Source organism: Mobula hypostoma, chromosome 4, assembly GCF_963921235.1.
Source record: "Mobula hypostoma chromosome 4, sMobHyp1.1, whole genome shotgun sequence".
NCBI classification, from domain to species: Eukaryota; Metazoa; Chordata; class Chondrichthyes; order Myliobatiformes; family Myliobatidae; genus Mobula; species Mobula hypostoma.
The window spans coordinates 19,514,507-19,541,843 of NC_086100.1; the positions used below are offsets into that span (position 1 = coordinate 19,514,507).

General features: G+C 44.0%; 1 protein-coding gene and 1 pseudogene across 1 annotated transcript; one reads left to right on the top strand and one right to left on the bottom strand.

Annotated features, from left to right (window-relative positions):
* Window positions 1–509: 509 nt before the first annotated feature.
* Window positions 510–20,521, bottom strand: tm4sf4 (transmembrane 4 L six family member 4). The gene is made up of 5 exons (XM_063045371.1): window positions 20,178–20,521; window positions 18,092–18,181; window positions 11,424–11,566; window positions 7,501–7,694; window positions 510–1,472 (listed from the first exon to the last, which is right to left on the bottom strand). The coding sequence occupies exons 1-5, from the start codon at window positions 20,352–20,354 to the stop codon at window positions 1,468–1,470; spliced, it is 609 nt and encodes a 202-aa protein (XP_062901441.1). The 5' UTR covers window positions 20,355–20,521; the 3' UTR covers window positions 510–1,467.
* Window positions 13,658–13,836, top strand: LOC134346030 (U2 spliceosomal RNA; annotated as a pseudogene).
* Window positions 20,522–27,337: the final 6,816 nt, after the last annotated feature.

Consider the following 27,337-nt stretch of genomic DNA (forward strand, 5'->3'; position numbering starts at 1 on the left):
CCTGGCACTCCTCCTCTGCCACCTGTCCCACACCCCTGGCACTCCTACTCTGTCACGTCCCACACCTCACCCCTGGCACTCCTCCTCTGCCACCTGTCCCACACCTCACCCCTGGCACTCCTCCTCTGCCATCTGTCCCACACCCCACCCCTGGCACTCCTCCTCTGCCACCTGTCCCACACCCCCGGAACTCCTCCCTCACCATTCCCAACATCCTTTGCTCCCTCCAGATATACCAACTCACTCTCCACTCTATTTTGATAAATACAGGACTATGCAAAAGTCTTGGGTGCTTTGATTATATATATGTGTCTAAGACTGTTGCACAGTACTGTACTTTAACCTTGTATAGATTGGAATTGATTTTTTCTGATATTACTCTTCATCATATGCAGGGAATTTCCTGTATGACTTGCTCTTGAGGACAAATGTAAAAGCCATTTAGCCTGCACTAATGGTTACTGTGAAGATATAGTGGGACTCTAAGTCAAAGGAAATGAACAATTATGCCAAAGAGAAGCAAAGACTCCGGCAAGAGTTTAATAATTCACAAAAAGATACAGAACATGATTTGTGCACATTTGTTTATTACAGCAAACTCCCATTTTTCATAAGACATGGGTCTTCCAAACAAGAGGCTGGAGAATGGACCAAAGACTTGAATCAACTGGATTAAGCATAACACAGATATTGGCTCTCTGGAGACTGGTCTTTTTGAGGTTCAGGATGTAAACTGGAGAATTCTTCCCTAAATGATGAGAAGAATTCAGGTGGGATAAGATTCAGCTGAAGCATTATAGATGGTCGGACATTTACCCGAATAAAATATTTTTTTCTGTTAGCTTTGATAGGCAGCCGTTCAAGTGGAATTGCAAACTATGACAGCCGACCACAAATAAATAGATTTATCCCACAGTGGCAATAAACTTTCCCAAGGCATCCTGGCTGAAGGGGGGATTTGTAGGTTCATCACAAGTCATAGAAATTGCCCGAGTTTCTGATTTTCTTGGAACCAATAGAACTGAAATTGAAGCAATTTCTTTAACATAGTCAGAGCCAAGGGAATGCCCCAAACCTCCAGCTGAAGAGCTCCTTCCGGAGATCTGTATTAGTGAGACAACTTCAGTCAGAAAAAAAATTACACATTTTAAAAAATACATTTTTATTTTAAAGCAGCAGTTTTCTTGAGTGATACTAGCCTCTTCCCTGACCTAGAAATTACTGATTGAAATATTACAGTGATCCTACTGTATATAGATGCGATTCAGATAGGAACCTCTAACAGTCTAGTGGTGAGGTTAAAATCAATGCCCTAGGAATGTGACTTAGTTTCAGTGGTTTCTGCCGTGTGTCCTCAGGGAACAAAAGAAAGGGTGCTGTTTTGGAAGTCCATTTGTCAAACTCTGCTGTAGTTGCATAGACCTGATTACTGAGCAGTTTGATCCCATCCAGTTCACCTTTCAGCTTCTAGGCTATAGAGGGAGGGGGAGAGAAACAAAAGGCTCATATTAAGTCAAAAATTCAAAGTTCAAGGTAAATTTATTATCAAAGCAAATATATGTAATCATATCTACTATCTTGAGACTCATTTTCTTGAAGGTATTTGGCAGGGGGGAAGAAATACAATACAATTTATGAAAAACCATACATACACTAAAAAAGTAACAATGAGCAGAAGAAGACCGTAAGACTACAAGACATAGGAACAGTTTTCGGTCATTGGGTCATTGAGTTTTCGCCACCATCCCATCATGGCTGATTTATTATCTTTCTCAACCCCATTCTCCTGATTTCTCTCTGTATCCTTTGCTGTCCTAACTAATCAAGAAACTATAAACCCCTGCATTAAATACACTCAATGCCTTGGCCTCCACAGCCCTATGTGACAATGAATTCCACAGATTCACCACCCTCTGGCTAAAGAAATTCCTCCTCATCACTGTTCTAAACGGATATCTCTCTAATCTGAGGCTGTACACTCTGGTCCTAGACTCATTCACTATAGGAAACGCCCTCTCCACAATCACTCTAGCTAGGCCTTTCAATATTCAATAAGTTTCAATGAGATCCTCCCCACTTTCTTCTAAACATCAGCAAGTGCAGGCGCATAGCCACAAAACGTTCCTCACACGTTAACCCTTTTCATTCCCAGAATCATTCTAATGAACCTCCTCTGGATCCTCTCCGATGCCAGCAAATCCTTTCTCAGATACGTGTCCCAAAACTGCTCACAATACTCCAAGTGCGGCCTGATCCTTGCCTTATAAATCCTCAGCATTACATCCTTGCTCTTAATTCTAGTCCACTCAAAGTGAACACTAACATTGTATTTGCCTTCCTTACCACCGACTCAACCTGCAATTTAACCTTTAGGGAATCCTGTACAAGGACTTCCAAGTCCCTTTTGCCCCATCATCTGCCTGTCCTTCACAGTCTCATTGTACACTGCATTTATTTGTATACTAACTGACCCATCTTTAGCCTTATCAATCTGGTTCCCAACCTCCTGCCAAATTAGTTTAAACCCTCCCCAGCAGCTCTATAAAATGTGCCCCCAAGGATATTGGTCCCCCTCGGGTCCAGTGTAACCTGTCCTTTTTTGTACAGGTAATACGTTCCCTAAAGAGATCCTAATGATCCAAAAATATGGAACCCCACCCCCCTGCACCATTTCCTCAGCCATTCATTCATCTGTACTATCATCCTACTCCTGCCCTGACTAGCACGTGGTATTGGGGGTAAACGAGAGAATACTAGCTTGGAGGTTCTACTCTTCAGCCTTGTCCTTAACTCCCTGTACTCACTGACAGGACTCCTTCCCCTTTTCTACCTGAGATTGGTGCCAGCGTGCACCATAACCTCTCTCTACTCATTCTGCAGCCACCCTGAGATGTTCTTGACCCTGGCACCTGGGAGTCTACACATCGTCTTCGAGTGTTTCTTGCAGCCACAGAATCTCCTGTCCATCCCCCGAGTTATCGTGTCTCCTGTCACTATCCCACTACCTGACTTTACCCTTCCCTGCTGAGCCTCAGATTTGGCCACAGTGCCATTGGCTTGGCTACTGCTGCTGAGTCCTGAGAGGACATCCCCTCCCAGCAGTAGCCACCAGTACACATATTGCAGCAGGGAATGGCCACAGAGGAACCCTGCACTTACCGTTTCCTCCCCTTACTTCTCCTGACGGTCATCCATCTACTATGTGAAGCCTACCCTCTCGGTGTGACCACCTCAGTAAAAGTCTCATCTGTGAGGTTTTCAGCCTTCCGGGGGGTCCTGAGTCCATCCAGTTCCAGCTCCAGTTCCTTGGCCGTGTCAGTCAGGAGCTGAAGTTGGCTGCACTTCTTGCAGATGTAAGTCATGATGGAGATCATTAGGTAACCTGCATTTCATTGCTTTAACTACCTACAGTTGTTATAACTTTGGCTCCAATTTCTCAAGCTTAAGTTCTACAATGAACTGAATGACTCCAAAAGACTCAGCCACTGCCTGTTCTTGCCAAAGCCTGTTAAACCAAAGATTGACCACCCTAACACTGAAGACAAACTGTGCAATATAAAAATATTGAGAATATTAGTTGTATAAAAACATATAGATTGTTGTTGTCTATAAAATGTGCAATTACTCTTATTATTTGTATTCTGGATTTTTAAATTGTGACGTTTATTGGGAGAAAGGTGTGTGAAGACTGGGAACTTCTCTGGTAGATCAGAACTCCGAGGCCTTAAGCATAGATCCCTTCTTATCAAGTGTATGTCTCATGTTTTGTTACTAAGACAGAGCTCTAGGAAAAGACATTGCAATGGACATTAGGACAAACCAGGAAGCAGCACTTCAACAATCAATTCCATTCCAGGCTCGATTTTCAGTCACAATCAATTCAATATCCATGATTGTAAGAAGCATAATGGCATTATAGTATATTATGCTCATTGAAAGTAACGGGCTAAGGTGTACTCAATATCTACTCAAGAGGATCCATTTCCATCTTGTGAATTGCGTTTGTATTCTAGTGCTAACAATAAGCTGGTTCATTTTAAGTAGCAGGGTTCATCCACTGGGAGATGCAACTGGGGCAAAGAGGGACAAGTTTGCAACTTTCACTCTCATCCAGTGTGCCAGGGAAACTGGCAGGCCGATCTTTCCCCTTACATTTAGTTCGGGAATTGTAAAAGTTAAGCATGGCCCTATTAACTTGTTTGCCACCATTAGCAAACGCAGTATGTTTCTTGTTGAGATCAGTGCTTTGTGAAGAAGAGAAGCAGCACACGTTATTGGTAATACAACCTGAAAGGTTAATGGGGTACACAGCAAATAAGAAAACTGTTTGACCCATTGCAGCAATGCTAGCCCTTTGAATGTACTATCCGAATTGGTTGCTCTATTCGTTTGCATTTTCAAAAATTCTTTTCCAGTTCTCTTCTGTCACTTTCCATTGAACGCACTTCCATCCTCCATTTTAGACAAAACTTCACTCATGCTATTATTAAAATTATCAGCAACATCAGCTCTTATTCTCCAACCTAACCAGCTCTGAATTGAGGCCATGGTTGACAGTCAATCACATTAGTAGTTCTGCAAGTAAGAACTGAAGGTCTTTAGTGAATGAGGTGTGCCTTTTCAACAAGTCAGTGGCTTCATTGTTGCTGTATTGTTTATTTTTCCTTCATAAAAGACTGCCCAAGTTTCAGATTTTTTAAAATTTAACTGGTTGCATCAGTATAAATTCCAAGTTCAAGTTCATTGTAACTGGCATGCATACACTCAGTGACCACCTTCTTAGATACCTCCTGTACCTAATAAATTTAGATACCTCCTGTATCTTGTCAGATACCTCCTGTACCTAATAAAGTTAGATACCTCCTGCACCTTGTTAGATACCTCCTGTACCTAATAAAGTTAGATACCTCCTGTACCAAATAAAGTGATCACTGAGTGTATGTTCGTGGTTTTCTGCTGCTGTTGCCCATCCAATTCAAGGTTTGATGTGTTGTGTGCTTGGAGATGCTCTTCTGCGCACCACTGTCGTAATGCATGCAACACACATCAAAGTTGCTGGTGAACGCAGCAGGCCAGGCAGCATCTCTAGGAAGAGGTACAGTCGACGTTTCAGGCCGAGACCCTTCGTCAGGACTAACTGAAAGAAGAGCTCGTAAGAGATTTGAAAGTTGGAGGGGGAGGGGGAGATCCAAAATGATAGGAGAAGACAGGAGGGGGAGGGATGGAGCCAAGGGCTGGACAGGTGATTGGCAAAAGGGATACAAGAGGATCATGGGACAGGAAGCCCAGGGAGAAGGAAAGGGGGGGGGAAACCCAGAGGATGGGCAAGGGGTATAGTCAGAGGGACAGAGGGAGAAAAAGAAGAGAGAGAGAAAGAATGTGTGTATATAAATAAATAACAGATGGGGTACGAGGGGGAGGTGGGGCATTAGTGGAAGTTAGAGAAGTCAATGTTCATGCCATTAGGTTGGAGGCTACCCAGACGGGTTAATAAGGTGTTATTCCTCCAACCTGATTGTGGCTTCATCTTTTCGGTAGAGGAGGCCGTGGATAGACATATCAAAATGGGAATGGGATGTGGAATTAAAATGTGTGGCCACTGGGAGATCCTGCTTTCTCTGGCGGACAGAGCATAGGTGTTCAGCAAAACGATCTCCCAGTCTGCGTCGGGTCTCGACAATATATAGAAGGCCACATTGGGAGCACCGGACGCAGTATATCACCCCAGCTGACCCACAGGTGAAGTGTCGCCTCACCTGGAAGGACTGTCTGGGGCCCTGAATGGTGGTAAGGGAGGAAGTGTAAGGGCATGTGTAGCACTTGTTCCGCTTACACGGATAAGTGCCAGGAGGGAGATCAGTGGAGAGGGATAGGCGGGACGAATGGACAAGGGAGTTGCGTAGGGAGCGATCCCTGCGGAATGCAGAGAGAGGGGGGGGGGGAGGGAAAGGTGTGCTTAGTGGTGGGATCCCGTTGGAGGTGGTGGAAGTTACGGAGAATAATATGTTGGACCCGGAGGCTGGTGGGGTGGTAGGTGAGGACCAGGGGAATCCTATTCCTAGTGGGGTGGTGGGAGGATGGAGTGAGAGCAGATGTATGTGAAATGGGGGAGATGCGTTTAAGAGTCTTTCCTTGTAAGCGGAACAAGTGTTACGCATGCCCTTACACTTCCTCCCTTACCACCATTCAGGGCCCCAAACAGTCCTTCCAGGTGAGGCAACACTTCACCTGTGAGTCGACTGGGGTGATATACTGCGTCTGGTGCTCCCGATGTGGCCTTTTATATATTGACGAGACCCGACGCAGACTGGGAGACCGCTTTGCTGAACATCTACGCTCTGTCCGCCAGAGAAAGCAAGATCTCCCAGTGGCCACACATTTTAATTCCACATCCCATTCCCATTCTGACTTGTCTATCCACGGCCTCCTCTACTGTAAAGATGAAGCCACACTCAGGTTGGAGGAACAACACCTTATATTCCGTCTGGGTAGCCTCCAACCTGATGGCATGAACATTGACTTCTCTAACTTCCGCTAAGGCCCCACCACCCCCTCGTACCCCATCTGTTACTTATTTTTATGCACACATTCTTTCTCTCACTCTCCTTTTTCTCCCTCTGTCCCTCTGAATATACCTCTTGCCCATCCTCTGGGTCCCCCCCGCTTGTCTTTCTTCCCGGAACTCCTGTCCCATGATCCTCTCGTATCCCCTTTTGCCTATCACCTGTCCAGCTCTCGGCTCCATCCCTCCCCCTCCTGTCTTCTCCTATCATTTTGGATCTCCCCCTCCCCCTCCAACTTTCATATCCCTTACTCACTCTTCCTTCAGTTAGTCCTGACGAAGGGTCTCGGCCTGAAACGTCGACTGCACCTCTTCCTAGAGATGCTGCCTGGCCTGCTGCGTTCACCAGCAACTTTGATGTGTGTTGCTTGAATTTCCAGCATCTGCAGAATTCTTGTTTTTTGGCTAAATCTTCCCAATTCTGATAAGTGAAACTACACTGTACATACTTTATTTCTACTTTATATAGGCTGTGTATTTATCATATCATTCCTGCTTTTACTATATGTTAGTGTTATTTTAGATTTTATGTGTTATTTGGTATGATTTGGTAGGTTATTTTTTGGGTCTGGAAACACTCAAAAATTTTTCCCATATGAATTAATGGTAATTGCTTCTTCGCTTTACGCCATTTCAGTTTACAAAAGGTTTCATAGGAACACTCTACTTTCGGATAGCGGGGGAAACCTGGTAATGGAAATCGGGAGTAAAAGCTAATAAATCGTGCTGGAAATCTTGAGCAAAACACATAAACCGCCAGAGCAACTCAACCAGTCAGGTTGCGATGCTGAGTTCCTCCAGCATTTTGTGTATGTGTGTGTGTGTGTGTGTGTGTGTGTGTGTGTGTGTGTGTGTGTGTGTGTTTTGCTCAAAGTTTCCAGCATCTGTTGAGTTTATGAACAGTTGCCATAATCCTCAAGAGTAATAAAGTGAATCACCTGAACCGCAGCAGGAACAACAGCTGCACTCGCCACAGATAAAACCAATCAGCCCGTTGATCACTTGAATGGCACAGAGCACGAGCTGGACTCCACTCATCACCAGCAGGAGAGCGAACAACGTTACGTGCCAGGGGACAATATTCGGAGGCTCTACGCATTCATCCCACATCGTGTGGTTTCCCAGGTAATCACTAGTAAGACAAGGAGACAAAGCATAAACCCCATGAAACAATCAGCAGACATTTCATAGCGGGAATGGAGGCCATTTGGTCCATCAGATCATCCTGTCCCATTATTCCAGCATTTCTTCACTTTTCCAACAGTTCTGGAACATTTTCTTCCATATCAACACATACAGCTAACTCTTTTCATTTCTGCCTTTTGTGTTATGGAAATGTGCCCTTGCAGAATTCACAAGTTACTACCTAAAACAATTGAGGAATATAATAAAATTCATTCTCATGGAAATAATGTGAAAATAAAGTAAATTAATAAATGCAGTATTAATTTTCTTTCAGCTTTGCTTCTTGACCCTTACACAGATGATGGGCTTCACATTACAGACAATTGTGGTACAGACTGATTTCCTTCCCTGTAATTCTGAGGTCACCTGAAATTCTTTTATAAAAATTATACCTGAATCTTTTGTCATTGCTCATTCAAGCCCTGTATTTCAGATAATGACAACTCCCAATTTATCATTGACTCTCTGTCCCGGCCATTCAAAATGGTCACGGCTATTCTGCCAGAGGCCTCAATTCCTCTTTTGTGCCAGTTTCCCTCAGCCTCAACTCCCTGGAGCTAGGCCTATTTCTAGGACCTCACCTTCACAACGCTCTATCGGGAGACAAAACCCAAAGACTCACCATCTCTTGTGAGGGTGCTTTACAGATCTATGCGATCAAAATGTAATATGAGAGGCAGATTTAACTGATCCATGAGAGAGGAATCAAGCTGACGGAAACGAAATTCTGGTCAGCGTAAAATGGCTCAGTGACAAAGCATTCTGAATGAAAACATTAATTCTGTAGTAAAGACTGACCAGGACTTGAGAGCAGGGAGGTTGTTATGGTTTATGATGATCTTGGCTATCTCTTTGTAGATTATACCTGAGTGATTAGTCTCAGCTGCCAAGTCTAATTGTTGGAGCAGATGGGAAGTAGTCAATTATCTTTACTACAGGGCTTATCAGACCTAAATAAAGAGACAACATTAATGTTTATTTTGTTTTATTGTTTCTCCTTAATTGTACCCGGACTTGAGTGCAACTGATATGTTTGGGTTTATATGGATAGGTGTATAGTGAGTTCAAGTTTAATTATCATTCAACCATACGTGAACATAGTCAAACAAAACAGTGTCTCTCTGGGGTCAGGGTGCAAAGCATATTAGCGACAGCACACTGCACATTGCACGTAGCACAAATGGCATATATGGTTACTATTTTAGAGGAATATACAGTCACAAAGAGACAAAAAAATTATATAGCCCAAGTCTGTGTGTTGTCCTGGTGCAGCTTCAACCAGGTGAACACTGGAGGGCAACACCAAGCGAAGAGATGTACATGGACAGGTATGGAAAGGTTTTCCTGCTGTTTTGTCAGTGTCCTGTCCAGAACCAGTAACAAATCCTCCCCTTTGTTGGAATGACACTCTTCAGTCAAAGGGGAATTTTTAACTCCAAATTAGGGACCATTTCTGTACTGGATTGGCAGGGGGAGGTTTGCTGCATTGTTGTACTAGGCTGGGATGGCTACCTCTGCATTGCTGATCTATAGACAGAGGCCTGGACAATGGGTCCAGGAATATGAGTAGAAATCCTATCACAGCAAATGCTGGATTCCATACGACACAGGGGCAGATTTAGGCCATTTGGCCCGTTTATGAGGTGGCATGGTAGAATCACGGTTAACACGACGCTGTTACAGCTTTGGACATCGGAGTTTGGAGTTCAGTCCCTGCATCCTCCGTAAGAAGATTGTACGTTCTTCCTCACACAGGACGAGTCTGTGTGGGTTTACTCCAGTCTTCTCCCACAGTCCAAAGACCGACCGGTTAGTAGGTTAATTGGTCACTTAAATTGTCCCTTGACTAGGCTAGGGTTAAATAGGTGGGTTGTCTGGGTGACATGGCTCATTGAGACCGGAAGGGTCTGTTGCACGTTGCATCTCTAAATAATTAAAAAATTAAATAAAAGATTCTGTTCCACGATGGCTGATTTATTTCCCTTCTCAACACCATTCCGCTGCCTTCTCGCCCTTACTAATTAAGTGGGATTTGTGGAAGTGGGCGGCTGCTGGTCAGTACCAACTCAATGGGCCAAAGGGCCTTTCTCTGTGCTCTATCTCTCTTTGATGCAATGACTCTTTGAGAACTGTTCCACCACCAAAGGTGGTGATTTGGCCCTTCGATTGTACGGGGGCCCCTAGAAGGTAACCTCATTGCTCTCCTTCTGCCATATTTTCCTTGTGGTCCTGTAAATTATTGTAGTGAGCACTTGCTCCATCATGACATGTGAGGGAGCTGAACCATTTTATTGTGATAAACACAAAACAGACCAGGCACCCTGACCCAGAGAGTGAACCCAACCAGTCTCCAACAGATGGGGGAGGTGACCATCACACATCTCGGTTACAGATAGGGTGACCCACAAATATACAAGCAAATAACCATATAACCCAAGCTAAAATGTGACAATAAGTGAACTGGAACTTCCCACCATAATCCCACAAAAGCGTTTTAACACAAGGGCAATAAACAGTGCTGGTCACTAGACATGCAGGGGCAGGCTGTCGATACCCCCCCCCCCAACAGAGCGTCACATTATATTCCCACAAATGCCTGTCCAACTGCATTTTGAAAAGGCCAATTGAAACTGTTTCACCACCCTAACAGACAGTTAATCCCAGATCATCTCAATAAAGCAATGAAGCGAGGGGAAAGTACAATGAAGCATGTCAAGATCATAAAATTGGAACGTAGAAGGTTACAGCACAGAATGTCTGTGTCAATGACTCTCAATGTGTATAAAGTGATATTAAGGTCACCACTTTAAAATAGTCACATTCACTTAATCCCAGAGTTATCAGCACCCTATTGCCCACCATTGAGAACATCTACCATAAACACTGCCTGGGCAGGGCGAAAAGCATTATCAGGGATGCATCTCACCCCAACCATGGACTTTTTACTCTCCTCCGATCCGGCAGGTGCTACAGGGGCCTCCACTCCTGCACCAGCAGGCACAGGAAGAGCTTCTTCCCTGAGGCTGTGACCCTGCTGAACCTTTCATCACAGCTCTATGCAGAATTGCATCCGTATTGTACTGTCTCAGTAGCTTTATATTTGTGTGCTGTAACACTTTTTTTATTCACAGTTATTTTGTAAATAACACTATTCTTTGCATTTCTGGTCAGATGCTAAATGCATTTCATTGGCTTTGTATCTGTACTTGGCACAATGACAATAAAGTTGAATCTAATCTAATCTAATCTAATAAAGGATGCCAGCTCACATGAGTAATGGTTGTTAAGCCCCCTTGGCTGGATTTATGTCTCTAAGATTCACGTTACGTTTTGAATCTTGCAAGGATATACTTTGTCAGTTCTGTATGACACCACACCATCATTGCCACGGATGCCTGTGGAGGCCAAGTCATTGGGTATATTTAAAGTGGAGGTCAATAGGTTCTTGATTCGTAACGGTGTCAAAGGTTACAGGGAGAAGGCAGGAGCATGGGGTTGAGGGGGATAATAAATCAGCCATGATGGAATGGTACAGTAGACTCGATGGGCCGAATGGCCTTATTCTGCTCCTATGCCTTATGGTCTTATGCTCTTATGGACTAAAAGAATATCCTTGGGAAAAGTTCCTGTTTCTTCAGACTGTTGTAATGAGTTCATCAGGCATGAAGTCTCTTACCCATTCTCGAAGGGGTAGATATAGCTACTGTTGCCCTTTGTGATGGTACATTTTGGTCCAGTGTTGAGGCCCACTGCGGAAACAACGAAGCAATAGGCAGCTCCTGCCACTCCTATCCCGGCAAAGATCACAGAAGAAAAATTCTAGATGAAGGCAGAACAGAAAGTTGATTAAAAGATGATGTTAGTAAATGGAAAGGTTCCAGGAATTTCTTAACTTTTGGCATTCAAAATGTATCACTGTCTCAGTAAGCAGTTGACATAATCAAAGACCCCACTCACCCCGGACATTCCCTCTTCTCCTCCCACTCACTGGGAACTTTCTCTGTTACTGGAACACTTTATTCTGCATTGTGTTGTCTTCACTCGTCCTACTTCAATGCAGAGATGTAATGAAATGAACTGTATCAGTAGGCTGACATGCAAAACAAAGTTTTTCACTGTACCTTGGTACACATGACAACAAAAAAGAACAATTTATTCATTTACCAAATGGTCTTTCCTGTTAGAACTAGCCTTTTTAAACTGTTTTGTTAAACATGTCTGCTAATGTGACCTCGTTGCAGTGGAGCAGCTTGTGAATTCCTGAGAGGTGAAGATTCTAAGATTCCAAGCACATTTATTATCAAAGAATGTATAAATTATACACCTTGAGATTTGTTTGCTTACAGGCAGCCACAAGGCAAGAAATCTGAATAACCCAATTCAAAAAAAAGCAAGTCCAAAAAACCCTGCACAGAGACAGGGAGAATAAAAAACACAAATCACACGAACAATAGAAGCAAGCCAACAGCATTCCAAACCAAACTGAATCCTAGATCCACTCCTGGAATAGCCAGAGTAGACCGAAGCCTCGGTCCCAGTTCATCATACCAGTGGGGCAAACGCAGAACAGCCAGATCCGTTCACAGCCTCAGTGCTGCAGAGAAAGGAATGAACATTCGCGGGAAAGCAAGCAAAATCAGCCCAATCTTCGCCTCCAGTCCCGACAATCAGGCTTCCAGTCTATTTGGGCTGGGGTTTAAATTGTCCAAGCCCCGGGCAGTGCCTCGTTCTAGGACCCGTATCCTGGCGCCACGATTCGCTTGGGTCACCCAGCCTACAGCCATTCTCGATCTCACCAAGTAAGCATAGCGCTTGGAGCAATCCAACCTCACAGCTAGGTTAGGTGGATGGGCATCAAAACCCTTGTGCATTGACTCTTCTCCAAATCACTCACTCCATCTCCGGCAGTGATACCAACACCGTCTGGCGACCTCGACTCGAACACATCGCGCCTCACAATACCCCAGCACGGCTCATCCTCCGATCCGGCCTCGCCTCACCTGCCTTCTCACTCTCTGTGGCAATAGTTCAGCACAATTTACGTCAGTAAAGATGTTGTAAGTAGTGTTTTTAGTCGAATCTCTTGCCTTTCAATCTGCTGGTAAGCTGTTGCGGGCCTTTGGTAGCACCATCTTAAACTGGAAAAGCGATGGCACCTAGGGTTTAGCCATTTGGCTCTTAGCTCCTGGTAAGGTCACCCCTGGTGATAAAGCCAAGATGGAGAGTCTGAACAAAGAACAATCCAGCCAAGACTTCAGCAGCGGCGCTGGCAAGCGACGATGACTCGTCACAATGGCAATGAAGGCGGAGGAATGACATCCAACTTGCCTTGAGAAAAATTATTTCTTTGATTCCGAACCTCAGTCACAGCCTCTTCCATAATCCCACAAACTATTCTCCTCATTTGTATCAAAGTGCATTTAAGTTCATATGAGAGGTCTTTGACATGACTCTGTTTCTCTGTTCATAGATCAGGGGTTCTCAGTCTGAGTTCCACGGACTCCATGGTTAATGGTAGTGGTCCATGGCATAAAAAAAGGTTGGGGACCCCTGCCATAGATGCTGCCTGACCCACCAAGTGTTTCCAGCATTTTCTGCTTTTTTAATATATCAGAAGCCAACATGAACAAAATTTTAATGTAATGCAGTAGGAGCTCAGAAGGTCAGGCAGCATCTATGGAAAAGAATGAAGAGTCAATGCTTCTGGCCAAGGTCTTTCATCAGGACTGGAATGAAAGGGGAAAAAGTCAAAATAAGAAGGTGGAAGGAGGGGAAGGTGCAGAGTTTCGAACTGAAATGTTAACTTTTTCTTTCCTCTTTCAGATGTTTTGTGACCCACTGACTTTCTCCAGCAGATTATTTGTTATTCTTTGATCTTTATTGGCCTTTTGAATGTTTCCTCAGCAGCTGATTGCTTCTCAGCCTTATGGCTCTATGTAGTTTCTACCCTTACCAGTTTAATACTGGGTATGTCCCTTCTTTAGGGACCATACAGTATATTAAACTGATTTTTGGAACAGAGAGCTGGGATAGGAATTTTTAGAGTCACTCTCAAGGACTCTACAACTCATGTTCTCAGTTTACTTATTTACTTTTTAATTATTTGCACAAATTGTCTTTTATGTACACTGATAATAAATTCATTTTGAACTTTGAACCTTCATTCCCTTGCACTACCAGGCTCCCAATCATAAAAAAAACTTCTATTGTTCTGTGTAATAAACTTAGAGAAACTTCCAAAAGCTTTTCACTGAAAACAAAGTAATAAATGCATCATAAGCTCAAGGACTTATCCTGAACTTTTCAAATTCTGAATTCTACAAATTCATAAATTAATTGAAGATGCAATGCTTTCTAATTGAGCAAGTGCACCTCCTGGTGAGATACAGAGTGATTTGAACAAGAGAGGCCAGGATTTAATCCTTGGTGCATTGTGCAGTTGTTGATCATCCCCAGGCCAGCAGTTGGGGAACAAGAATGGTGGCCTCAAAACATAGAAACATAGAAAATAGGTGCAGGAGTAGGCCATTCGGCCCTTCGAGCCTGCACCGCCATTCGGTATGATCATGGCTGATCATCCAACTCAGAACCCTGTACCAGCCTTCCCTCCATACCCCCTGATCCCTTTAGCCACAAGGGCCATATCTAACTCCCTCTTAAATATAGCCAATGAACTGGCCTCAACTGTTTCCTGTGGCAGAGAATTCCACAGATTCACCACTCTCTGTGTGAAGAAGTTTTTCCTAATCTCGGTCCTAAAAGGCTTCCCCTTTATCCTCAAACTGTGACCCCTCGTTCTGGACTTCCCCAACATCGGGAACAATCTTCCTACATCTAGCCTGTTCAATCCATTTAGGATTTTATACGTTTCAATCAGATCCCCCCTCAATCTTCTAAATTCCAATGAGTATAAGCCTAGTCGATCCAGTCTTTCATCAGATGAAAGTCCTGCCATCCCAGGAATCAATCTGGTGAACCTTCTTTGTACTCCCTCTATGGCAAGGATGTCTTTCCTCAGATTAGGGCACCAAAACTGCACACAATACTCCAGGTGTGGTCTCACCAAGGCCTTGTACAACTGCAGTAGTACCTCCCAGCTCCTGTACTCGAATCCTCTCGCTATAAATGCCAGCATACCATTCGCCTTTTTCACCGCCTGCTGTACCTGCATGCCCACTTTCAATGACTGGTGTATAATGACACCCAGGTCTCGTTGCACCTTCCCTTTTCCTAATCGGCCACCATTCAGATAATAACCAAAGTAAATTTATTATCAAAGTACATATATATCACCACATACTACATTGAGATTCATTTTCTTCTTGGCCTCCTGTCCACATACCTGCCCAACTGTAACCATGTTTAAATGTTGCTTATCTTCTGCCTCTCCTGACAGCGTGTTTCATGTACATATCACTCTCGATTTAAAGAAACTTGCCTTATAAATCCCCTTTAAACCTTAAAGACTAGTCATGTAATAGCTGACATTTGCAACCAAGGAGAAAGACTTTATCCTATATGCCTCTCATAATCCTATATAGTTCTATCAGGTTGCCCCCTCAGCCTCTGACCCTGAGACAAGTCTGTTGTGTTAGGCAAATGCAAGTCAGACAGATTTCTATTGGAAATTAGCAAGGGGTACAGGTCCTAAGTATCAGGAGCAGTGACAACAACTTTTTGGACTGGTACAAGGATAACAAAGGTTTGGAAGGTTATGGGCCAAAGGCTGGCACATGGAACTAGCTAGAATGGGCACCGTGGACGTCAAGTACCAGTTGGGCTGAAGTGCCTGTGTATGTCCTGTATGGCACTATGGTTGGTAGGTGTAACATGTCTGGGACTAACAGTTGCTGAAGCTCTCCACCAGCTGGGAAATGAAGGCAGTGCTTGTGGATTAATTGATGGAGACGGCTTGCTAGAATTAGTTAATGAGTTGTGTTCTGTAACTACGTGCAGATCAGCTGATCTTCATCTGTCCATGTTAGCAACAAAAAGAAACGTAGAAAATCTTTTCCCTCCCGGAATGAACTGGCCTCCTTGACAAGAGCCCGTGCCAGTATAATGGATCCCAGTGCACTGTTGTTGGTTTAGAATCGTAGAAGCCCAGCAGCACAAAGGAGACCATTCAGCCCTTTGAGACTCTGCCAGCAGTCCGGTCAGTCTTGTTCCTCTTCCCTTCCCTCTATACCCACAAGAAAAGGGAAAAGAGGAGGCAGCCACCTAACCCCTCAAGCCTGTCCCACCGCCCAATATGATCGTGGCTAATCAACCTCAAGCCTTAAATCTCCCTCACTGTCAGATCTTCATAGCCTTCAATCTCTGATCTTTCAAAAATTTGTCTGCTTCCACAATTTGGGGGAATTCCATCTGCAAGAAAGAAAGTGTCTACCTTTACTTTACATGACTGGCCCCTCATCTGGCCCTCCAATCAAAACTATCCCCTTAGTGAAAATATCTCAACAACTACCCTATTATCCCTCTTATGTGTTACATGTTTGAATAAGAGAACATTTTATGAACAGCTTTTTCCCTTCTCCCATCAAATTTCTGAATGATCCACGTGTCACAATGTGCACTGGCAATATTGGAACCCAAGTGCAGAAGAAAGACAGACTCCAATGTAGAGACGGTGACCAGAGTTTATTCATAAGAATTCCAACAGAACGTCAATGGCTTGGCCGAGCGACACCACAAGACGCAACGTTCTCAAAGCTAGGTTCCCACAATTAGCGCTAATCAGGCATCTGCTTAATTAATACAGGTTACACAGAATCCCTGAGCTTATCAAAGTAAACTTAACAAGCAGAAACAGAAGGCACCAGGAGACCGCATTAGTAAGAGCAAGTTGCTCAAGAAAAAACACAAGGAAATCTAAGTGAGTAATGACTCTTGTTAAAGAACAATGATCAATTTCAGGTGCTCTGAAAGCTTTGGAGACCAGCATTCTCTGATGCTGTGCACAGGCCCAAAGAGCTCTTTATACTATGAATTCATGAACACTACTTCATCATTTTGCTCTCTTTCTACACTACATATTTTCTGCTTTTTTTATTTTTAATGTACTTCTTATCGTGACATACAGTACTTTTTATGTCTTGCACTGAACTGCCGCCACAAAAGAACAAATGTCACAACTTATGTCCGTGATAATAAATCGGATTCTGATTCCATCTTCCGGCCTCTATTCTTGGACAGGCTTCTCTTGATGTTTTTCACGTACTTAGCTGATTCCCTTTTGAAATCCACAACTGAATCTGGATCCATCATCCTTCCACTCCTTGTGTTTTTTCACGTATCTGTAGTCTTGGTCATGAGCACACACAAGAACAGTTTCTCTGCACTTGCCCACTCAAAATTCATTAAAACTTGGCACACCACGACTAAATCTCACTTCAGTCTTCCCTGGCTGAACCTGAGATCCCTCAACCCTGAAACACTTCTAATCTGAAGCAACACACGCAAAATACCGGAGGAACTCAGCAGGTCAGGCGGCATGTATGGAAATGAATAAACAGTCGACGTTTCATGCCGAGACCCTTCTTCAGCACTGAGAAGACTCTAGAATGAAAAGGGAGGGGGGAGGGGAAGGAGGCTAGCTGGAAGGTGCAGTTCCGCTGCTAATCCTTCCAGAGACCCAGGTTTGATTCTTTCCTCAGGGTGATCTGTGCGGAGTTTCTACGTTCTCCCTGTGACTGTGTGAATTTTCTCCACGTGCTCCAGTTTCACCCCACGTCCCCCAAACTAGTAAATTGGTTCATTATTGTGACATCTACCAAGGTTCAATGAAAAGCTTTGTTTTGCCTGCCATCCAGACAGATCATTTCATTACAACTGTGTTTTGAGGCAGTATGAAGGGAAACAATAACAGAATGCAGAATATCGTGTTACAGTACTAAGAATGTGCAGTGCAGGATGATAGTGAGGCCTTACTCTACTAGTCTTATAAAATGTAGAATGTTGATTTAATGATCACTGTAAATTGCCCTTTGTCTAGGTCTGTTGTTGGACCATCAGAGTGGAACTGAAGTGAGAGAGAATAGGTACAGGATATTAAAGGGGTCAATGGGAATGTAAGGAAGGCTAGTATAAACTTGAAGGGCTGAATTGCCACTTTATATATCTTACTATATTTAAATATAACAATGAACTTCCCCTATACCCTCATTTTCAAGTTCGCATTTTGTACCCTTCATTGTCCATGTATTAACAGCATGAACTATTCACACAATTTGATAATAAGTCAAACAGTAATCAGGCAGGGAGGGAAGAGTGGGGTTTGGGGGAGGGATGTGGTAAAGGAGGTTTTTTTGTCCTGAAAATGCCAGTGTTCCCTGCAATTCTCACCGCAAATCTTTTACCGCAGTCTTCATTTCCACAACACCCACAGCAGTCGTTGTTTTCCATTCCCATGAACACCAGGATTGGGAACACCATCTGTGAAAAGTTTCCAAAGGCAAAATTAGACAGGCCAACGAAAGGTCTCGGCCTTGCAGGCAGCTGTCTTTCGGAATCCGCACAATAAAAGCAGAAGTCGACATTGAGATGGTGCTATCAGAAATGTTTTGCATGGTCAAATAATTTAATTGCACTGAAATTAACTCAATATATTTCCCTTAAAACTGAACGCTAATCTGGGTTATAGCATCTGGTAAAACAATGCATAGAAATGTGCGTGATGTAGAAAACGGTGACAAGTTTCGTGTGAAAGTATTGAGACCACATTCTATGGATTGCCATTTTTTAAAAAAGATATTTATTCACAGAATGTACAAACGTTTGTAGATGAAACTGGCAATGCTACTCTTATGGTCCATGTCTGGATTGGATAGTATTCTTGCCTTCATTGGTCAGGACATTAAGTACAAGAATTGGGATGCCATATTTCAGCTGTACAAGTGGTTGGTCCAATCCGTCATGTGTAAAACCCTTCCCACCATTCGAGTACATCTACATGAAGTGTTGTTGCAGGAAGGCAGCATCCGTCATCAAGGACCCACCCCGCCCAGGTCATGCTCTTCTCGAGCCTCAGGACTCACATCACCAGGCTCAGGAACAATAACTACCTCTCAACCATCAGACTCTTGAACCAAAGGGGATAATTTCACTCAACTTCACCTGCCCCATAACTGACTGTTCCCACAATGTATGGGCACATTTTCAAGGACTCTTCATTTCACTTATCTATAGTTATTGCTTATTTATTATTATTATTATTATTATTATTATTTGTTTATTTTAGTATTTGCACAGCTTTTTTGACTTTTGCACACGGGTTGAATGCCCAAGTTGGTGCAGTCTTTTATTGAATCTATTATGGTAATTATTTTAAAATGGACTTATTGTGTATGTCCGCAAGAAAATGAATCTCAGGGTTGTATATGATGACAAAATGTACTTTGATAATAAATTTACTTTGCACTTTGACCTTTGGTGAGACCCACTTGGAGTATTGTGCAAGGTTCTCATTGCCCAGCTGTAGGAATGATGTCATTAAACTGGGAAAAGGGCAGAGAAGATTTGTGAGGATGTTACCAGGACTGGACAGTTTAAGTTTTCGGGAGAGGCCAAATAGGCTGAGGCTCTTTACCCTGGAGTGTAGGAGGCTGACGGATAATATTATCAAGGTATATAAAATCACAAGGGGCAGAGATGAGGGGGATGATCGCAATCATTTTTCCGGGTATGGATGGACACAGATTTAGGATGAGACGGGAAAGATTTAATGGGGAGTTAAGGGTATATTTATTACACAGAGGGCAGTGAATGTATGGAATGAGCTGCCAGAGGCAGAGATACTTACTACATTGAAAGACTAGACAAGTACATTGATAGGAAAGATTCAGGAAGATATGAGACAAGCACGGGCAAATGGAACAAGCTCAGATAGATGTTTTGGTCAGCATAAGATGAAATGGACCAAAGAATTTGTTTGCATGTTGCATTATTCTGTGACACCATTGGTGGGTTTGGAATTACATATGGACCAACCTAGGTGAGGATGATAGGCCACACACACAAAATGCTGGAGGAACTCAGCAGGCCAGGCAGCATCTATGGAAAAGTGTACAGTCCATGTTTCAGGCTGAGACCCTTAGAAAAGGTTTGCTTAGTTACTTTAAGCTGCCAGCTACCACAATAGGGTTCAAACTCAAACAGGTTGAGAACCGTGACTTGGAACTTAGTAATTTCGCCAATAACTTACTGCGACCCCTGCTAACATTGAATAAGTCTAATCCATTATTAGTGCTTTGCACACATTATCGCTGGGATTAGTTTCAAAGCAAATTATTTGTTTCATTTTTCAATGATTAATTATTGGACATAGTTAAAGCTTAATTTGAATAATGTTCAATACTTATGTCTAACCTGTAAAATAGCCAGCCGTACATGTGCTCTACAAACTTTGAAAGTTTTCCAAAATGTGGCTTACCAACAATCCTGAGCCGAAAATCCCACTGAAGCACCAGACACTGTCTGCTAGTATTTCTGGGGTGTTGTACCCTGTTTCTCCATTTGGGAAAAAAAGCAGGGTGTTTGCAATAATGCACAGAAGAGACAGAGGGATCAGGGTGATGCCAAGGCATCGTGCACACTTGTTGTAGCACATGCTGCCTGCTGCAGAGTTTGGTTTTCCCACTGGTGTCAGTTCTGTCCTTGCTTGTGCCCCAACCAGGACACAGGCAAAGCTGCAGAAGGATGCGTTTAGTCCTGCTTGGCTGAGCGTTGATAAAAATGAGGCAGTTGCTTTTGCTTGATAGCCTTTTTATAGGGCAGTTCCAGATAAGATATTGATGGCATTACGTTAGGCCAGATATTGCTCCGGTTACGTGGAGAGGAGTGCGCGGTGTTGGAGAGGAGGTTGGCGGGGAGGAGGGGGGACCAAAAGGTCCTCATTTGCCATGGTAACTATCTGTTATAGTTAATAATTTACTGGTGACCACTGGTACATTCAGAGTTCATATGCCCATCTGTGTAAAATGTATTAATTAACCCGCAAAACTGAACTACTGGGGGCTCAGTTCATAGCTCCACCCAGACCAGTCATTTTAAGGAATTAGTCATTTTCTGAAAATAGTATCATTATTCTTTCAGTGTCATCTTCTTCCCCACCCCATCTCAGTGCCCAGCCTTTTTACGTTTGCTCATATACTGCAGGGGTTGACGGAGGAACAGTGATCGAAACGGTTGGATTGCACCTTTCAGAGTGACGAATCGATACTTGTATTAAGTTAACACTGCAGGGGTAACACGCAGAATAAAGAAACAGTTCAGGAAGTGCCGGCTGCTCTTTTCTCACTTAACTTTATCTTCAGCTTTGAATAGATGAAATATTTCCATGAAACAGGCAGCCGATATGACTTATCTCTCCGAGATCCCCCCCCCGTGGAACTTTGAAGACAGCAGAATTTCGGTTCAGGAGAGGAGCAGGTAGAAAATAAACATAGAACATATCATCACATTGCAGAGACAAGCCCTTCTGCCCACAAATTTAATGCTGACCATGATGCTAATTAAACTTAATCCCCTCTGCCAGCACACGATCTCTATCCCTCTGCCCTGAATATTCATCAGTCTATCTGACAAGCACCACTGTCGTAGCTGCTTCCACCATCCACCCACCCACCTGCGGCAACCCCTTCCTGCCACCTACCACTCTCCGCGTACAAAAATACTTGTCCTGTGCATCTCCTTCAAGCTTTCCCCCTTTCACCTTAGATGTAAGTCCTCTGCTACTAGACATTTCTGACCCGGGGAAAAGATCCTGTCTGCCTTCTCTACACTTCTGATGATTTTTAAACCTCACATCAGGTGTGGGCCTGCAGTTATGGATGTCAGGTGGAATCTGTCTGCACTCACGCTTCCTCTGGCGACCAAGAAAAAGGCCACTCGGCCCACCGAGTCTATGATATTGAGTCAGATCTATTCTGTTAATTCCAGCTCTCCGTTTCTTCCTCTGTAATCTATTCTCTCTCATAAACTCTCAGCCTGATTTCTCAAGCGGGCACCCACACAAGAGGGGGAACTTACAGAAGCTGGTTTACCACTTCCTTGGGAATTGAGAGGAAACCCCATACGGTCACAGGGAGGACAGGCAAATTCCACCGGAGGTCAGATTGAGCTGTCAGGCGGCAGTGATGGAGCCGGGGCTGGAGGATAGGGCTGGTGGGCAGCTAGGATCAGGAGCTGGAGACCAGAGGAGGGGAGGAGAGTTGGGGTTGGTGAGGGTGTGGGGGAATTGGTGAGAAATGAGAAGGGAGGGATCAAGTGTTCAGCTGCTTGAGAAGATTAGATTAGATTATTAGATTATGAGGACACGCAGTCCTCTTTTAGATTATGAAGACACGTAGTCCCCTTTTATTGTCATTTAGTAATGCATGCATTAAGAAATGATACATTATTTCCTCCGGTGTGATATCACAAAACACAGGACTGACCAAGATTGAAAAAACTAACAAAACCACATAATTATAACATATAGTTACAACAGTGCAACAATACCATAACTTGATGAAGAACAGTCCGTGAGCACAGTAAAGTTCAAAGTTTCTCAAATGTTCCACATCTCACGCAGACGGGAGAAGGAAGAAAAACTCTCCCTGCCATGCCTGACCACAGTGCAACTCTGAGTCGTCGGAAAACTTCGAGCCTCCGATCAGCCCTCCGACACCGAGTACCAAGCACCATCTCTGTCCGAACGATTCGACCTCAATCTCGGTCACCAGCAGCAGGCAAAGCCAGGGATTTTGAGGCCTTCCCTCCGAAAGATTCTCGATCGTGCAGTAACAGCGGCAGTGAACTGGCGTTTCAGAAATTTCTCCAGATGTTCCTCTGTGCTTTCACGTCTGTCTCCATCAAATCAGAATTGTCCACGGCCCCTATTTAACAGATATGGTATCATTTTCACCAGAGAGCTGCGTGTGTGTTTGTCAGTGTTTGCATGTTTGTATGGTGCGATGCACAAAGGCATGGGTATGTAAATAACTCATAAGTAATTTTATATATTGCAATACATAGTTGCCGCCAAAAAAATCATGACATATGTGAGTGATGATAAACCTGATTCTGACGTGGGTCTCTATTGTGAACTGAGTGGGAAGGGGGCAGGGAGAGGGGAATCATAGTTGGGAAAAGGGGAAGGGAGAGGGAAGGGAGCGGGAAGCACCATAGAGACATTCTGTAAAGATCAATAAACCAATTATTAGCCATCAAATAACCTTGCCTGGCGTCTCAGAGCTGGGTGTGCCTGCACCTGTGCCACCCCTGCCCCGGCACTTGTTCTCTGGCACCTGTCCTACACCCCTCCCTCTGTGCTGCACCCTTGCCATTCCCAACGTCCTTTGCTCCAGCAGCTTAACAAACTTGCTCTCCGTTCCACATTGACAAATGCAGTCCTGTGCAAAAGTCTTAGACACCCCAGCTATATATATATATGTGTGTGTGTGTGTGTGTGTACCTTAATTAGTAAAGGTTACAGGGAGAAGGCAGGAAAATGGAGTTGAGAGGGAAAATAAATCAGCCATGTTCGAATGGCAGAGTAGAATCAATGGGCTGAATGGCTTAACTCTGCTCTTACGTCCTATGGCTTTTGTGTGAGTGTGTGAGTATGTGTGAGTGTGTGTGTGTGTGTGTATGTGTGTGAGTGTGTGTGTGTGAGTGAGTGAGAGTGTGTGTGTGAGTGTGTGTGTCTGTGTGTGTGAGTGTGTGTGTGTGAGTGAGTGAGAGTGTGTGTGTGAGTGTGTGTGTCTGTGTGTGTGAGTGTGTGTGTGTGTGAGTGTGTGTGTGTGAGTGAGTGAGAGTGTGTGTGTGTGTGTGTGTCTGTGTGTGTGAGTGTGTGAGTGAGTGTGTGTGTGTGTGTGTGAGCAAGTGAGAGTGTGTGAGTGTGAGTGTATGTGTGAGTGAGTGTGTGTGTGTCTGTGTGTGTGAGTGTGTGTGTATGTGTGTGAGTGTGTGTGTGAGTGAGAGAGTGTGTGTGTGTGAGTGTGTGTGTGTCTGTGTGTGTGAGTGTGTGTGTGTGTGTTTGTGTGTGAGTGTGTGTGTGAGTGAGTGAGAGAGTGCGTGTGTGTGTGTTTGTGTGACTGTGTGTGTATATGTGTGTGTGTGTGTATGTGTGAGTGAGTGTGTGTGTGTGTGTGTCTGTGCTCATGAACAAGTGCACTTGTAGGTATGTGTGTACGCACACGTGCATGTGCGTGAGAGTAATTACTTTCTGTCTTGCTATGTACTTTATGTGCTGAGTCTGAGATGTCCCGGCCCCTGGCAACCGGGAGGCCTCAGACCATCTGGGAATCTCATTCTTGTCCACAGAATATCCCGTCTGTTCCCCTAACCAACGTATCACGTCTCCCCACTGCACTTGTCTTCTCTCCCTTTTCCCTTCAGAGTCTCAGACCTACACTCAATGCCAGAGACCTGACCACTGTGGCTTTCCTCTCCTGGGACATCCCCCCAGCAGTATCACCTGCCACTGGGGGGAATGGCCACAGGGGTACGCTGCACTGGTTGCCTATCAGGAATTCCCCTCCTGGCGGTCGCCCAGTTGCCCGTGTCCTGCACCTTTGGTGTAACTACCTCCTAGTATGTCCTGTCGATCAGCCCCTCAGCCTCCTGAATGATCCGGAACACATCCAGCTCCAGCCTCCAATTCCTTAACGTGGTCTGAAAGAAACAGCAACTGGATGCACTTCCTGTATGTGCAGTTGTCATGGACACTGGAGGTCTCCCTATCTTTCCACATGCAAGAGGGGCGTTGCACTGACTACCCGACAGCTCTAAATGTGCATAAATAAATACATGAAAAAATCTACCTACTGCCTCCACTTCTCCCTGCTGAAGCCTCTATGAGCCAAAGCCTGAACTCCCCACTGCGTTGAAAGGACACCTCTATTCTCCACAGTTGACACAATGAAGCCATGTACAGCTTCCATTTCTCCAATTAGCATGTAGAGTTGGGAAAAAGAAACAAACAAAAGATGACTGGGCAGGAGAAACATGCAAAATGCTGGAGGAGCTCCACAGATCAGGGAACACCTATGGAAGGGGATAAAGAGCTGCCGTTTCGGGCTGAGACCCTTCATCTGCATCAGGCGACTCTCTTCTTCTTTCCACAGATGCTTCTTGGCCTGCTGAGTTCCTCCAGCATTTTGTACGCGTTACTCTGGATTTCCAGCACCTGTGGAATCTCTTGTGTTTAAAATTGGACAAGAAACTCGCCAGCAGGGAAGAAGAGAATCTGAGACAACATGCTTTTCTGAATTAAATTTAATAGAAGAATCTCAGGGATAGAGGAATAAACTACAAAAATGGTAAGAAGGGTAAAGAATCAACAAAATGACCAGCATTTATCCTCTAACTAAACTTACACAAACATTTAGAAGAGACTATTCCATAATACTCAAATATTTAGCAACTTGAATGTAATTTTTCTCTTTATTTACCTGGTGTTTTTCTTTTTCTATGATGGTGGCAGCATTTCCAGGGTTCTTTTCCATCCGCCTCCACACAATTTCACTTCCCACTTTAGAAGATGTGGTGCCAGCAAGGGTACTGGTATTGGCTGCAGCACACACAAAATGCTGGAGGAATTCAGCAGTCCAGGCAGCATCTATGGAAGTGAATAAACAGTCGACATTTCATGCCGAGACCCTTCTCCAGGACTCAATTGGTATTGGTTAATCATTTTCATATGTACCAAGATATAGTGAAAAGTTTGTCTTGTTCACTGTTTATATCCATCAAATTATTACACTGAGCAAGAATAAGGTAAAACAATAACAATACAGATTAAAGTGTAAAGCTACTGGAAATAAAGAGAAAACATTTGGGCTGAGACCCTGCATCAGAGGTGGAGAGGACGAGGACAGTAGCCAGAATAAGAAGTTGGGGGAATGAGTATAGGACAAACAGGCAGGTGATAGGTGACACCGATGAGCAGGAAGGTAGGCGAGTGGGGTAAAATTGAGAAGCTGGGAGGTGAAAGGTAGAAGAGGTAAAGGGTTGCGGAAGAAGAAATCTGATAGGAGAGTACAGTAGATTAAGGGAAGGAGGTAAGGAACCAAGGCAGGTGATGGACTTGTAGTTAAACCCCTCTTTTCACCCTCTTATTCTGGTTTCTGCCTCCTTTCTTTGCAGTCCTGATCGAGGGTCTCAGCCTGAAACCTTGACTATTTTAACCCATAGATGTTTCCTGATCTGCTGAGTTCCTCCACCGTTCTGTGTGTTGTTTTGATTAGTGCCTGCCTTTCCAAGTAATCATTAATCCTATGCCTCAGCATTTGTACGCTACCCTCCCTACTACTGACCTTAGTCTCACAGCTCCATAATTGACAGGGTTTGTACTGCTGCCCTTTTTGTGCATAATCATTGACTTTAGAAAGAAGAAGTTGGGTGGCCGTACGTGAGTTTGAATTAGTGGGTCATAGGTGGAGAGAGTTAACATCTCATCTAACCTGTCCTGGGCCTAGCACTTAGATGTAATAACGACAAAGGTAGCGTCTCTACCTCTTCTGGAAGTTAGGAGATTTGGGATGTAAACTAATACTCCAACAAACATTGATAAATGCACTTTCAAAAGTATCTTGGCTGGTTGCAGTATGTTTGTAGTATTTCAATTCCAATGCACAAGAATGCAAGAGGTCACAGAGAGTAATGGACATGACCTGACATAGCCCTCTCCACCATTGCCATCTAAACTGTTGAAAAACTTCTATAGATGCATGGTGGGCAATACACTGAATGGGAGAGTCACAGCTTAATATGGAAACACCGATGATCTTAAACAGACAATCCAACAAAAAGTAATGGATATGGCCCAGTCCATCACAGGTAAAGACCTCCCCACTGTTGAGCACACCTAACCATATAACCATATAACAATTACAGGATGGAAACAGGCCATCTCGACCCTTCTAGTCCGTGCCGAACTCTTACTCTCACCTAGTCCCACCGACCTGCACTCAGCCCATAACCCTCCATTCCTTTCCTGTCCATATAGCTGTCCAGTTTAACTTTAAATGACAACATCGAACCTGCCTCAACCACTTCTGCTGGAAGTTCGTTCCATACAGCTACCACTCTCTGAGTAAAGAATTTCCCCCTCATGTTACCCCTAAACTTTTTCCCTTTAACTCTCAACTCATGTCCTCTTGTTCGAATCTCCCCCACTCTCAATGGAAAAAGCCTATCCACATCAACTCTATCTATCCCTCTCATAATCTTAAATACCTCTTTCAAGTCCCCCCTCAACCTTCTACATTCCAAAGAATAAAGACCCAACTTGTTCAACCTCTCTCTGTAACTTAGGTGATGAAAACTAGGTAACATTCTAGTAAATCTTCTCTCTACTCTCTCTATTTTGTTGACATCTTTCCTATAATTTGGTGACCAGAACTGTACACAATACTCCAAATTTGGCCTTTCCAATGCCTTGTACAATTTCAACATTACATCCTAACTCCTGTACTCAATGCTCTGATTTATAAAGGCCAGCATACCAAAAGCTTTCTTCACCACCCTATCCACATGAGATTCCACCTTCAGGGAACTATGCACCATTATTCCTAGATCCCTCTGTTCTACTGCATTCTTCAATGC

Excerpts from the sequence above, each read along its gene's own strand:
- tm4sf4 (XM_063045371.1), bottom strand. The coding sequence starts at position 20,354 with ATGTGCTACAACAAGTGTGCACGATGCCTTGGCATCACCCTGATCCCT. Across the intron at positions 18,182-20,177 it reads TTTTCGGCTCAGGATTGTTG|ATGGTGTTCCCAATCCTGGT; the intron begins GTAAGCCACATT and ends AACTTTTCACAG. Across the intron at positions 11,567-18,091 it reads ACTGCGGTAAAAGATTTGCG|AATTTTTCTTCTGTGATCTT; the intron begins GTGAGAATTGCA and ends GCCTTCATCTAG.